This window comes from Pleurodeles waltl, chromosome 1_2 (genome assembly GCF_031143425.1).
Source record: "Pleurodeles waltl isolate 20211129_DDA chromosome 1_2, aPleWal1.hap1.20221129, whole genome shotgun sequence".
NCBI lineage: Eukaryota > Metazoa > Chordata > Amphibia > Caudata > Salamandridae > Pleurodeles > Pleurodeles waltl.
This window is the reverse complement of record NC_090437.1, coordinates 1,032,899,438-1,032,913,621: the sequence shown is the minus strand read 5'-3', so window position 1 is coordinate 1,032,913,621 and position 14,184 is coordinate 1,032,899,438. Positions and strand designations below refer to the sequence as shown.

The 14,184-nt window shown below is 45.0% G+C and overlaps 1 protein-coding gene across 6 annotated transcripts in view; it reads left to right on the top strand.

Annotated features, from left to right (window-relative positions):
• Positions 1–12,864, top strand: part of NWD2 (NACHT and WD repeat domain containing 2) — a 647,771-nt gene extending 634,907 nt beyond the window's left edge. For all 6 annotated transcript variants that reach the window (XM_069202124.1, XM_069202129.1, XM_069202125.1 and 3 more), the window contains one exon: positions 7,199–12,864. In XM_069202124.1, coding sequence (XP_069058225.1) covers positions 7,199–11,140 — 3,942 coding nt within the window. In that variant the 3' untranslated portion in view covers positions 11,141–12,864. The remainder of the gene's footprint in view (positions 1–7,198) is intronic.
• The last annotated feature ends 1,320 nt before the right edge of the window (positions 12,865–14,184 follow it).

The following is a 14,184-nucleotide window of genomic DNA, read 5'->3' as shown; positions in this document are numbered from 1 at the left end:
GCAGCCAGCCACAGGTCAGGTGGCGAATGACCTCCACGCCATGGGCGGATCCGCTGAACTGGGCAGTCATCCGAAGCACCGCTGAACTGGGCACCGCCGTCTCAAGCACCGCTGAACTGGGCACCGCCGTCTCAAGCACCGCTGAACTGGGCCCTTCATCTGAAGCACCACTGAACTGGGCACCGCCGTCTCAAGCACCGCTGAACTGGGCACCGCCGTCTCAAGCACCGCTGAACTGGGCACCGCCGTCTCAAGCACCGCTGAACTGGGCACCGCCGTCTCAAGCACCGCTGAACTGGGCACCGCCGTCTCAAGCACCGCTGAACTGGGCACCGCCGTCTCAAGCATCGCTGGCCCATTGGCGGAAGGGTCAGGCCTGCATCTGTGTCGGGCAGGGCTGCACGAAGCACTCTGGGCACTAGTCCCCCTCCAGTGCCAGTGGAGACTGATATTGACTTGAGATACTGTGGCTTTGCACTCCCCAGGATGTAACAGTGGGCAAGCCACCCACTGTAGAGACTTGAGAGACTGTGGCTTTGCACTCCCCAGGATGGAACAGTGGGCAACCCACCCACTGTAGAGACTTGAGAGACTGTGGCTTTGCACTCCCCAGGATGGAACAGTGGGCAAGCCACCCACTGTAGAGACTTGAGAGACTGTGGCTTTGCACTCCCCAGGATGGAACAGTGGGCAACCCACCTACTGTAGAGACTTGAGAGACTGTGGCTTTGCACTCCCCAGGATGGAACAGTGGCCATGGAGGCCCCTCGTGGATCTGGCATCGTGGACTCATCTGGCTGAGGTGCCCCCCCTTCCCTTCCCCCTGAGGTGCCTGTAGTTTTGGTATCTGATGCCCCTGCAGTGTTCTCTCCATTGGAGTCAGGTATCCTGTGTGGGCTTTGCCCATGTGATTTGGGCCCAGTGGTCCACGAACAATGCCTGATTCAAATATCGGACTGGACTATTTATGTATATAAAAGTTTTAGATGTGTGATATATTTTAAAGCCAGTCATACAATATATTCCAATGTTTATAATCATTTCCTTTTGTCTTTGCATTCTTCCAGGGGGTTTGGGGGGGTAACTGTGATGTCTTGCTATGCATTGATGTGTGTGTTGTAGTGGGTGAGGGTGGGTGTGTCGCATATGTGGGTCCCCGTAATTTTTTGCCTCCACCCTCCCCTGTGTCGTAGGTGCAGTACTCACCGTTGTCTTCTGCGCCGGCGTTCGTGCTCCTGGTAGAGGAGCAGGAAGACAATCGCTGGGAGGATGTGGAGTTCGGTTCCATGCTGTCCAGATTCCTCATGGGGTGTATGGAGGTGAGCGTTTTCCGTTTGAAATGGCTGTTTCCGCCGTGTTTTTATCGGCGGGGCTACCGCCCAGGAAAAGGTGGCGGATTGGTGGGTTGTGATAGGGTGGGCGGTACATTGTCTCCCGCCTGTCTGTTGGCGGTGATCGCCGCACTGTTTGTTTGTTCCGCCGTGGCGAGCGGTGTGTTGAAGTGGCGGTCCATGTTGGCGGTTTCCGCCAAGGTCGGAATTGCATTTTTTTTACCGCCAGCCTGTTAGCGGTTTTGCCGCCGCTTTAACACCGACCGCCAGGGTTGGAATGACCCCCAAAGTCTCTTTCAAGCACAAAGTACCTGGTTTGGAGTGAAAAATCTCCGCAAAGGGCCGCAGAGGAGGAGATGCGTGGAAAAATGGTGTGTGCGTCGGTTTCGCCCCTTCACACACGGACTTGCATCGTTATTTTTCACGTGGGGAAGATGTGTGCCGATTTCCGGCATGCAGACAGGTCTCCTCTGTGGGTCGCGGGCTTTTCAGACGCCCCAGGGTCTGTGCGTGGAATCCTGGGCTTGTTGTCCGGCTGCACGTCGTTCCGGTGGGCTCTGCGTGGAATTTTCTTCCTCACGGCAGGCGCGGCGTCGATTTCCTCTCTGGAAGTCGGGCGGCGTTGTCCAGGCGGTCCGTGCATCGAAGTTCCGGTCACACCGCAGGCGTTGCGTCGATCTTTTCCTTGCGGGGTCGAGCGGCGTCTTTCCGGATCAGTGTGAATTTTTCACTGCGGAACAATCCGTGCGTCAACATTTTCGGCGCACAAGGAGTCCAGTTGAAAGATAGAAGTCTTTTTGTTCCTGAGACTTCAGGGAACAGGAGGCAAGCTCTATCCAAGCCCTTGGAGAGCACTTCTGCAGCAAGGCAAGAGTTCAGCAAGGCAGCAGTACAACAGCAAGGCAGCAGTCCTCTGTAGAAAGCAGTCAGGTGAGTCCTTTAGGCAGCCAGGCAGTTCTTCTTCTCAGGATGCAAGTTCTGGTTCAGGTTTCTTCTCCAGCAAGTGTCTGAGGTGGTAGGGCAGAGGCCCTGTTTTATACCCAAATGTGCCTTTGAAGTAAGGGTGACTTCAAAGAGTGGCATAGCACACTGGGCGGAACCATGAAAAAACATGCCTAGCCCATCAATTATTTTGCTATATTTTTCATAATGGGAAGTAAAACATTGTGTGTGAAGGACATTGGGGGTCATTCCTACCCTGGCGGTCCATGACCGCCAGGGCCGGGGACCACGGAAGCACCGCCAACAGGCTGGCGGTGCTTCCTGGGCTATTCTGACCGCGGCGGTAAAGCTGCGGTCAGAAAAGGGGAACCGGCGGTTTCCCGCGGGTTTTCCCCTGGCCCAGGGAATCCTCCATGGCGCCGCTGCTTGCAGCGCCGCCATGGGGATTCCGACCCCCTTCCCGCCAGCCTGTTTCTGGTGGTTTTCACCGCCAGAACCAGGATGGCGGGAACGGGTGTCGTGGGGCCCCTGGGGGCCCCTGCACTGCCCATGCCACTGGCATGGGCAGTGCTGGGGCCCCCTCACAGGGCCCCATACAGATTTTCACTGTCTGCTTTGAAGACAGTGAAAATCGCGACGGGTGCCACTGCACCCGTCGCACCCCTGCAACTCCGCCGGCTCCATTCGGAGCCGGCTTCCTCGTTGCAGGGGCTTTCCCGCTGGGCCGGTGGGCGGCCTTTTGGCGGTTGCCCGCCGGCCCAGCGGGAAAGTTGGAATGGCCGCCGCGGTCTTTTGACCGCGGGGCGGTCATTCGGCGGTAACCGCATGGCGGGCGGCGCCGCCCGCCGCGGTCAGAATGACCGCCATTATCTCCTAAATGTCGAAATAAAAATTATGTGTTGAACCCTGGGAACTTTATTGAAGGTGATCTAAGATCCAAATCAGAAATAAAGCCATCTCTGAAACAGCCATCATGTTGGAGTTGTAGGATATCTCATAGGTCACTCTGTAATTAAGTGTTCTGCTGTAACAATGTTGATTAAATGAAAAGTCTATGACAGTGTCAAATTACTATTCAATAAAGAGAGCTGATTTCTTTCATTAGTGCAACTCGGCTTTATACCGTCATCGATTGTTACATTTACTTATACTCACTTCTTTTTAGGTCTCTCCTATCAAATTCTTTATCTGTGGGAGCTCATGCCATTATGCAACACGCAACGTACAATAGAAAACGTAACTTTTGGACAGCCCCTTTCAGCCATTGAATACTGTGTTTGTTCTGAATTTCGGCCTCACCTTTGATGGAGCAGGGAGTGGGATTTGCACCATACAAAGCCCTGGTACAAATTCACACACAAGCTGTACAGAAGTAGATGGATCTTTGTCTCGAATTGAGGCTTAACATCAGCAGTTCAATAGCATATCAATAACAGTGAAGCATATTTTGCCCCTCAAGAATGACAGAGAGTTGTAGATTTGCAAACCATAAAAGTTTATTTAAAGTTTACTTACAAACAATCATATGCAAATTGCATCAAATACAATTCCCTTAAAGGGAAGTACTCTAAAGCTAAACTAGAGTTTCAGGAGTGATGGTGGAAAATTAAGCAGCAGGTGTCAGCAAGTACAGCCTCTAACAGTGGAACCAAATGAAGGTTCAGTCTAACAAATGAAAAAAAAAAGATTTGCTCAAGAGTTAACCTCTGGTAGCAAGGCAGTGTGAGTATAGAGTCTCAAAAGATAAACAGGCACCTAGGCCCTCATTATGAGTCTGGCAGTCTTCTGACTGCCAGACTTGCGGTGACGGTCCCCCCGCTGACGGGCCGGCAGTGTGGACCACCATATTACGAGGGTGGCAGTTTGGCCTGTGCCACACCGCCACTTTCCTGTTCCTACCGCCAGGGCGGTTGGACCGCCCGGCCGGAGATAAGCATCTCCAAGCCGGCGGTCCACCAAAGACCGCTGGTGGAATTAGGAGTCCCCTTTCTGCCAGGGATTTCGTGGTGGTAGCACCGCCATGAAAGCCGTGACGGAAAGGCTACTGGTGACAGGAATTTGCATTCCTGTCGCTGGTAGATGAGTCCCCCAACCACCCAAAAGCCCTCCACCCTCCCCTTACAACATTCCCAACCCTCACCCCGATCCCCCAGTAAACTTCCCACCCCCACTCCTAGTAGTAACCCCCATCCCCTGCATACACGTACTTAGCACCCTCCCCTATATCCTTACTAACCCCTCACCACCTGCATACACGTACTTACCCCACCCCCACATACACTCAAGCACCCACAGACATGCACACCCTGACACTCACTCACAGCACCCATACACTCACGTGCACACACACACACACACAACACCCCCCCAAATCTACACTCACATGTACACACGCACACACACACACACAACACCCTCCTCCCCTTTCGGACGGTGACCTTACCTGGTCGTCAAGGTGGTCGTCCAGGAGGGAACGGACCCTGGCGCTTGCACCGCCGCCAGCGCCCCGCCAACACAACACCGGATTTTCGAATTGAAATACGGCCAGTGGTGTTTTGTTGGTGTGGCAGTGACAGCAGTGCAACTGCCACTAGACCGCCGACCGTCAGTACGATCGCTGGCAATTTTCCACCTGGAAAATAGCAAAAAGTCACCAGCAGTCACATTATGGCGGTGTGAGGACCGCCGTGCTGGAGGTCTTTTGGCAGCCGCCAGCACGGTGGTCGGCAGTCTTATCTGCCGAAGTCGTAATGTGCACCCTAGTCTTGAAAGAGAAGATAGGAGCCAATCAAATTTCAGCAATTCACCAAAGAAGAATCATTATCCCCCTTCTGAGGTATCACACAAAGAAGTCTCAAAGCTGCACCGCCTTCAAATTTTCTCATTCTGGCTGGTTTCTCATGGTCAGGCCATTTACAACAGAGGTGCAAAGCACTCATGAATTTGATGTTGCTGAAACTCAGATGCGTAACCATTTTACATAGAAACTACACATTGGCTGTCACATAAACAAAGTTACTGCAGCTCAGTTTCTAAAATGAGAGAGAGAATTTGCTAATGCATGGTATCCAAGGGCATGTTTAAAAATTTAACATGCATTATTTAGCTTAGGCCTACATCAACTATGGCTAACTTAACGTCAACACACTCTAACTATAGTTAATTATTAACGTAAGAATCATCATTATGATCAATCTAAACAAAAAGTCATTCTTGGAAATAAGTATGTAATTAATATATATGATATACATTAGCAAGCTGTCAAATGAAAATGAGAAAAAGTGACATTGGTTAACCAGCTTTAGAGGCTGCCAACAGTGCTTGTATTAGCACACAGGATTTAACGTACGTGAACTATTCAAAAAGCGTTACACACACATGCACACACAAACACACCTCACAGATTCTCATCAGACACAATAAGAAGCACTTTACTGGAGGAATCACAAAAGCAAATTAATGAATAACAAAATGGGGAAAGCAAATGCAACTCTAAAGGTTATAATTAAAATGTAACTCACACCACCAATAGTTCAATAGTTAACATGTTAACCCCAAGCTTGCCATCGTTACAGTAAATTATGTGAAAGTACCACGGCTGAATAAAATGCCTCAAGATTTTTAAATATGGAGAACTATGGTGTGTAGATGTTTGCTAATAATCCACAGCTGAGGCATCACTTTTGACAGTGGAAATGAGTCTCTTACCAAGTCGGCTCAAATATACTGTAGATGTATCCGTACTGTTCTATATGGAACAAAGACGAATTAAGAATAAATGGACTTGATGTGCAAGGCCTTTTTGTGGTCATAAAGCTGTCAATTCACAAGCTTTCTGACCTTAAAAAGTAAGTCACAATATATCTTAGGACTATGTCAAGTTGTCGACGATTTGTTTCTCAAATTTTTAATGCTCACTTTGGAACTCATTTTGATTAGGAAGGTCGTGTGCGCATGGAAGGGATGCCCTTCTTTTCCTCCCAAGCTGCAAAGCCATGTAGCAATGATTTGCCACTGCAACTGAAGTTACAAACTAGTGTTTAGCTACCAACACACAAAAGAGAATGGCATTCATTCACAAAGTAAAAACTGTCCCCATGAAATAGATTCTATATTCTGAATGTGGAGTGTCAGCACTGAAAGCAGTAGTCATCAGCCCAGGGTATGCTGTATGCTGCCCAATGCAATTTACAGAATGCCTCCTTTATTTTCAATGTTATCCCTGTTCTTTTAAGGCATATGGGCTGGGATTAAAAAAGAGGTATAATGCAAACGCAGAGATGAAGGTCTTCTGTCCCTTGCACGCCTCCGTTTCTCCATTTGCGGCCTTTTCAGTAGAGTTTGTAAGGACTCTTGAGTTTTTAATATTATTGGGGCAGGGCTCTGCGAATCCTGCTCAATGGCAATATTGCAATGTAACAGATCTGTACATCAGTCGTAGTATATAATGAAGACTGGGTTACAAAGTAGTATATGTGTAAAACCATCACCGAAGTTGCTGCCCGACCTTTAGTACACGGGCCCCATATTTTTAAAGCAGACAGTGCAAACCTAAGTATTTATACGGGTTTCCGCAGAGTTCAGAAGACAAACATACCGCTGAGTTTTCCATTGAACAAATGTTAAGCTGTCTACTGTTCAGCCTGAGAAATTGCTGTTTTACATCGCCTCAAATGAGTAACATTGAAAAAAAGCATTGTCCACATTCAGAACAATGAAGACTATATAATCTCCTTTTTCTCCAGATAAGAGAGTATAGTCATATTCTGAGATTATCTTTCACCACTCTAAATGTGCATTGTTTTATATATATTAATATTAAACCTCAGATAATCTAAAGTGTATATATTTACTGAGCCATGTAACTTTGGAATGCAAACTCACACAAAGTATGCAACAAATAAGATTTCTCTTTTGTATTGCAGGCTTATTCCTGGCTTCAGGATGAATTGGGACCTGAATCTGACCCGGTCGTGCTTGTGAGGTTTATTGGATCAACAGACATGAGTACAGAGTTGAAGAATTTACTTCAAAGCATCTGTGAACAATTATCGATTAGCTATCGTTGCTTAGTACAGTCCTTCCCTAAAAAGATCCTTGAACTTAGAGAACTTTTCATAAACTTGTTAAACGAGTCTTCGTTTCACAGACCTCTTGTCCTAATATTTGACAGCCTCGAGCAACTTCCGGAGGCCGACGACGCTAGAAAACTTTGGTGGCTTCCCAGTCACCTGCCTCGAACGGTACGGATCATTCTGTCTACACTGCCAAACAAACATGGGATCCTGCAAAAACTAAGGTGCCTTATACATGAAGATGATAACTACGTAGAGTTGATTCCAAGAGACCGGAAGATGTGCAGTCAAATACTCAAACACCAGCTGCTGCGTGTTAAAAGAAAGGTCACTTCTGGACAGCAAATTTACGTAAATGAAGCATTCTCCAAGTGCACTTTGCCTATGTTTGTGAATTTAACCTTCAGGGAAGTTCGGACCTGGAGATCTCACAAGGACGTTGATGATTCTTCACTTTGTATCACTGTCCATGAAAACATAGAACAGTTATTTATATCACTTGAAAACAAATGTGGGCCAAGGCTGGTGTCAAGGGCCCTTGGTTACATTACAATGGCAAAAACAGGTCTTAGTGAAATGGAATTGGAGGACATTTTAGCCCTTGACAATAGTGTTATGAGTGAACTGATGTCAAGTGTCAAACCACGTAATCCTTTGAGGATACCATATCTAATCATTGCAAGGCTCAAAGAGGATCTAACAGGATACCTGATAGAACGACAGATACGAAACGTGACTCTTCTTGTCTGGGCGAATAGGCACCTTCATCTTATTGCTCAGAAACTGTATCTGAGCAATGAAGAAGATTTACAAGAGATGCATAGTATTATGGCTGAATACTTCCTAGGTGTTTGGTCAGGTGGACGAACCAAATCCTTCTATAACGAGCCTCAGTATTTTAATGACTTCATCGACAATGAAAGCAGAAGTACCAATGATCCAGACACACCGTATAATGATCAAACGTCTTTTGACAGACAGTCCCCTGATCAGCCATGGGTATTCCAGTGCAATCCTTTGGAGCCAGATATCTTTTTTGTCAACCACAGAAAGATGACTGAACTTTTACATCACCTGACAAGAAGTGGAAAAACAGATGATCTGTTGTACGGAATTACCATGAACTTTAGCTGGCTTTATACCATGATCAAAATAGGTCAATTTGAGAAAGCACTTTCTGACATTGAGATGGCATACAATTACTCACAAGAGAAAGAGCTGAAATTTCTGGCAACCACCCTTCGCAGTATAAAGTTCAAAATACTGAAATCTCCAGGTTCCCTCTCTGCAGAACTGCAACAAAGACTCCTTCCAGTTGCCAGTTCACTACCTAAATTTAGACAATTGCTTTTAGAATGTGATAAGGATGGCCCCAAGTACTGTTCAATTGTTCCTTTGCACTCATCTATGGATGTAACATACAGCCCTGAACGACTCTCTCTGTCATCCAGTCATGTGCATATCACTGAGGTTCTTCCAACATACAACCCAAGTACTATCATCTCTGCTCTGGAGAATGGGTCCATCAGCACTTGGGATGTTGAGTCTCGCCAGCTGCTAAGACAAATTACAACATCTCAATCTGTCATTTTAGGTATGAAACTCACCATTGATGAAAAGTATCTTGTTGTTTCCACAACAAATAACACACTTTTGATATATGACAACTTGAATTCATGTCTTTTATCTGAAGTAGAAATAAAGGGGTCTAAACATGGTGCAGTGGGAGCAACCTGCACTGTAATAAATGGATTCACTCTTTCCAGCACCCATGCACTGGCTTGGCTCGAGGCAAGCAAAGATGTGACTGTCATAGACCTTCTTTATGGCTGGCCTCTTTACCACTTCCACTGCTGGTATGAGGTTACATGCGTTCAATGTTCTCCTGATGGACTGTATGCCTTTTGTGGACAATACCTCAACACCACCACAATATTTCATTTAGGGAGTGGAGAAAAGCTCTCAACAGTGACATCAGAGTTTTCAGGTGGATTTGTAAAATTCCTTCTTGTACTCGATATCGCCCAAGAAGTTGTCATGGTGGACAATGAGGGCAGCCTTTCAGTTTGGAATACGGATGAAATAACAAACCCACAACTAACAGAGGACTTTGACTGCAGGAGGGAAGAGAGCGAAGTTGTCAGCATCGAGCTTTCTGAAGACCAAAGTGCAATTTTAATTTGCAAGGCACTCAGTTTAGAACTTCTGGACACTAGCATGTGGAAGGTAGCTGAAAAGTTTAGAGCGAGACGCAATGAACGCTTCATATCTGCAGTGCTGTCCAAAAACTGTGACTGTATAATTGCTTCCATGGAAAATACCTCATCTATTTTTGTCTGGAGGAGAGACACAGGGCAATGTATGGCAAGTTTACAGGAAATCTCAGGAAACATAATCAAATTGGTAAAATCAAATCATCACAACATGCTGCTATCCATAACTACCAGTGGTGTCCTTTCTATATGGGATGTGGATATCATAACTGCTATGTCCAACATCGATAAAACTGGGAAAGCTATCCAAAGAGTGGTGCTGCCAGGGAGAGGAGATTTCATTTATATACTTGATGGGTCTGATGGTGTTCATAAGTGGAACTTTAGTACAGGATACATTGACAGTATCTTCAAGCATGAAGGTGTTGTTGAAAATTGTGTGCTAACAGCGTCTGGTGAATTAATGGTGACCTCAGATGAGAAGTGTAGCCAGTATGTCTGGCACACTGTGACCGGTGAAAATCTCTTCCGCATTAATGGGCAAAGAATATCCCAGCTGCTGATTACACATAATGATCAGTTTGTTGTTTCACTTTGTGAACAAAATGCATCAAGGGTATGGAGACTGGCCACAGGGCACAAAGTTTGCAATATTTTAACAGCCTTACAGAATGCCTCAATAACATCTGCAAATACATTTTTAGTGGGCATGACAAAAAATAAGTTACTAGCTGTAAGTCTCTGGACAGGAAGCATTACCAAGAAATTTTGCTGTGATGATGGACAAACCATTGTCAACTTCAAACTGATCCCTGACTGCCCTGAATTTGTGCTTTTTATAACATCTACTGAGACTGTGAACATATGGAGCCTCACAGAAGAAGCAGTCTGTAGAAGAGTTCAGCTTCCAAATAATTTCTTGAAAAATTTGGAGGACTTCCTAATATCCCCCAATGGAAAACTAGGAATTATAGCTCGTGGGGATGAAAATATCAACATCCTGGATCTGCACAGTGGTAAACTTCGTGTGGTTCATGCGTCAGGCATCATCTGGCAACAAAAACTCTCTCCAGATGGGCGTTATCTGGTGTACATTTGTTACTGCTCTGGGGAAGATGAGGAGGATGATGGTGTAGTCTCTAGTTTAATTGTAATGAGGCTTGCTGATGGTAAGAGTATTGGTGCGTGTTCCCTTTACAAAACCCCCACATATCTCGCCCTCTCACAAAGACATTTAAATATTATCATTGGCTTTGATGATGGGAGCATTAGCATCTACACAGTAGTAGATAGGGTAGATGCTGCATTGAAAATTAAAATTGCTACTTCAAACAGTCGTCAAATTTTCAGCAACAAAACACAACTGGTAAGACCAAAGTGTTCTCATTACAGTTATAAGACAACAGCAGACTGCCTCTGGAGAGAGTCTACTGAAGTCTTTGCCAGGGATAGCCCAATTACTGTATCTGATTCTGGAGATGCAACAGACACGACACCATCCAAAAAGTACAACTATTGCTATGATAAAATGTGTTCTGCTATAGACTGCAGAGGGCATGCTGTTACAGCTGACAATTGATAGCATCCTCCCATTATTTATCTTGGGTAGATATATTAAATTGCCACATGTTTGCCCTGGGGAAGCTTGCTGCGGCTGATGACTACAGGAAGTGATACAGTGGAATCCCAAGCTGTTCCTATGGTTGTGACAAATACACTTGCACATGCAAGTACACATGCATGCCTGCAAGCACACGCATGCACGAGCACACATGCACGCGCGCAAGAAGTCAAACAGAAACACACACACATTTAAGTTTCTTTTAAACACTGGACTTCAGGGTTTTCTTTCCGAATTTTGTGTAGTGCTTAGCCCGAGATTAATAATGAAAGGACCTTGGCCTAATACTTTCTAGCAATAGTTTTTTAGATCTACGGTGTGACACGTTGTACCTAATTGTTTAGTTTTATTTTTTGTTACCAAAGGTGCAACTTCTATAATTGAAAATAGACTGGAGAACCATGCTGAAGTTACAATGCAGTTCAGCTGTTTGTGTTCCGGAAGTGAAGCCACGAAGTTGTGTGCAATGGGTTGCACACTATTTAGCTGTGTGTAATAGAAGTGCTGAGATATATTGAGGGAGGACGCACAACGGCAAATATACCGCAGTCTTTCCATCTTAAATAGCATTAAAGAAGAAGTGACTGAAAAGAGGCTGGATCAGTGATCCGGAGCTCAGCAGAGCAAGTGCAAGTCTTCTACAGAATACGATTGTTTGTTTCAGAATACCATGCGAAGGTTTCTAGTTTCTGCCTGATAACAGATACTCAAAAGCGTACTAGACCATTCTTGCTGAGCGCCTCAGCAATGCTGCATTTTTTCTGTGCATTGCACAGTGCGAATAAGATTTGGATGTAACGGATATGTTTTCTAAGAGAAAGAACGATTGCGGATAAACAGTTAAAACACTTGTCCACTTTGATGTGTGTTCAAATGCCGACCTCTCGTGTCTGTCTGAAACATGATATCTTAAAAGACCCTGAAAATATGAGATTGTCTTGAAAGAAAACCTCCTAACACGTCATGTTAGGCGACATTTGCCTTAGTATGGCTCTTGTTCTGTGTTGTACACAGACCAGAATACCAAACACTCTGGGCCTAGCAGAATTCCTGCTTTTTTTGCTCAAATTTTCAGTGAAGTCTTACAGATATCCAAAGGTACTATTGGATTCCATTTCAATTCTTCGAAAACTTACTATAGGTGTTTTATTTACACTTCCTCTGTAAGGAATGTTACCAACTTTCTGTCTAGCATTATGACTTTTAATGCGATTTTAGTGAACGTAATGCAAAAAATACTTTCGAATTTTAACAAAAATGTGCCCCTAACCTTTTAAACACAGGCATGTCCTTTATAAGATTTCCTATATTTTTCATGTGATACGTGTTTTTATGGAAGTTTAGAATTATGTGCCACAAAATGGTAGAACCTTAACAATTGAATGCCAAGCTAGGATACAGTATTGTGTGAATGTCATGTTGAAACAACAATATAGTATATCAAGTGAACTGAATGATTTTCTTATTTTGTCTGCAACTAATAGATCCCAATGAATGTTTTTATGTAAACTTTGTATTGTTGGGAAGGAATACCCACACAGAGATTTATATTTTCATAAATGTTAAATTTAGTTACATTTTGTTATAAAGATGGTAAAATTAGAAAACTATTGCAGTCTTCAAACAATATACAGTCTTGTGTATGCATTGTTTGTATGAATAAATAAACCTTACAACCATGATACCTCGTTATGTAAATATCTGGTAAGGAAAATCGATTTGAAGGCTCATACGTGTATTTCAATACAGAAAAGGCACTAAACTCGTGGTTTATATTATGAAAAATGCCATTTTTAAAATTACCACACAATCACTTTATTTCCCCCCCTTTATCCAAGAAAGAAAACATCTTATGCTACTCTGTTGTCTTTGAATGCATGAGTGAATGAAGGAGTGAGCAAGTGCATAAACAAATAAGAGATAGTCGATGAGTGAGTGAGCGATAGAGAAGGCAATCAATGAGTCAGTAAGGGAGTGAGTGAGCGTGTGAAAGAGTGAGTGCATACATAAATAAATGGGAGAAAGTGTATGTGTGAGTCAGCAAGAGAGTAGGTGGTCATTATTGTGCGAAAAAGGGAGTGAGTTAGTCAGTACTGAGTAAAGGAGACAGTGAAAGCATACATAAATAGTAGGCGCTGGATAAGTAAGTAAACAAAAGAGAAGGTAGGTGTTAGAAATGGGGTTTTTGGTTGGCAGTCAGGTTACCCCCTGTCCAAGCAAAAGCCCTCACTCTAGTCAGGGTAAGTCACACACAATCCAAGATTATCCTGTGCCCACCCTCTGGTAGCTTGGCACGAGCAGTCAGGCTTAACTTAGAAGGCAATGTGTAAAGTATTTGTGCAATAAATCATACAATACCACTATATAGCACCACAAAAATACACCACACAGTATTTAGAAAAATATATAATATTTATCTGGATAATTGTAGGTCAAAAAGAATAAAGTTGCAATGGGAAATTGTAGAGATATCACTGAAAAGTGATATACAGTGTCTTAAGTCTTTAGAATATAAACAAAGTCTCTTTCAAGCACAAGTACCTGGTTTGGAGTGGAAAAATCTCCTCAGAGGGCCACAAAGGAAGAGGTGCGTGGAAAAAGGGTGTGTGCGTCGATTTCTCCCCAGCACACACGGACTTGCGTCGTTATTTTCCACGCGGGGAAGTCGGGCGTCGTTTTCCGGCGCGCGGACAGTCTCTTTCTGTGGATCGCGGGGATTACCAGATGTCCCGGGTCTGTGCGTGGATTTTCCTGCTCGTTCTCCGGCTGCGCGTCGGTCTGCGGGGCTGCGCGTCGAAATTACGATCTCACGGCAGGCGTTGCGTCGATTTCTCCTCTAGACGTCGGTCTGCGGGGCTGCGCGTTGAAATTACGATCTCACGGCAGGCGTCGCGTCGATTTCTCTAGAGGTCGGGCGGTGTTGTCCTTGCGAAGCCGTGCGTCGGATTTTCGGTCGTCCCAAGAGCGTCGCATCGTTCAGCGTCGGTGTGCGGCGTTTTTCT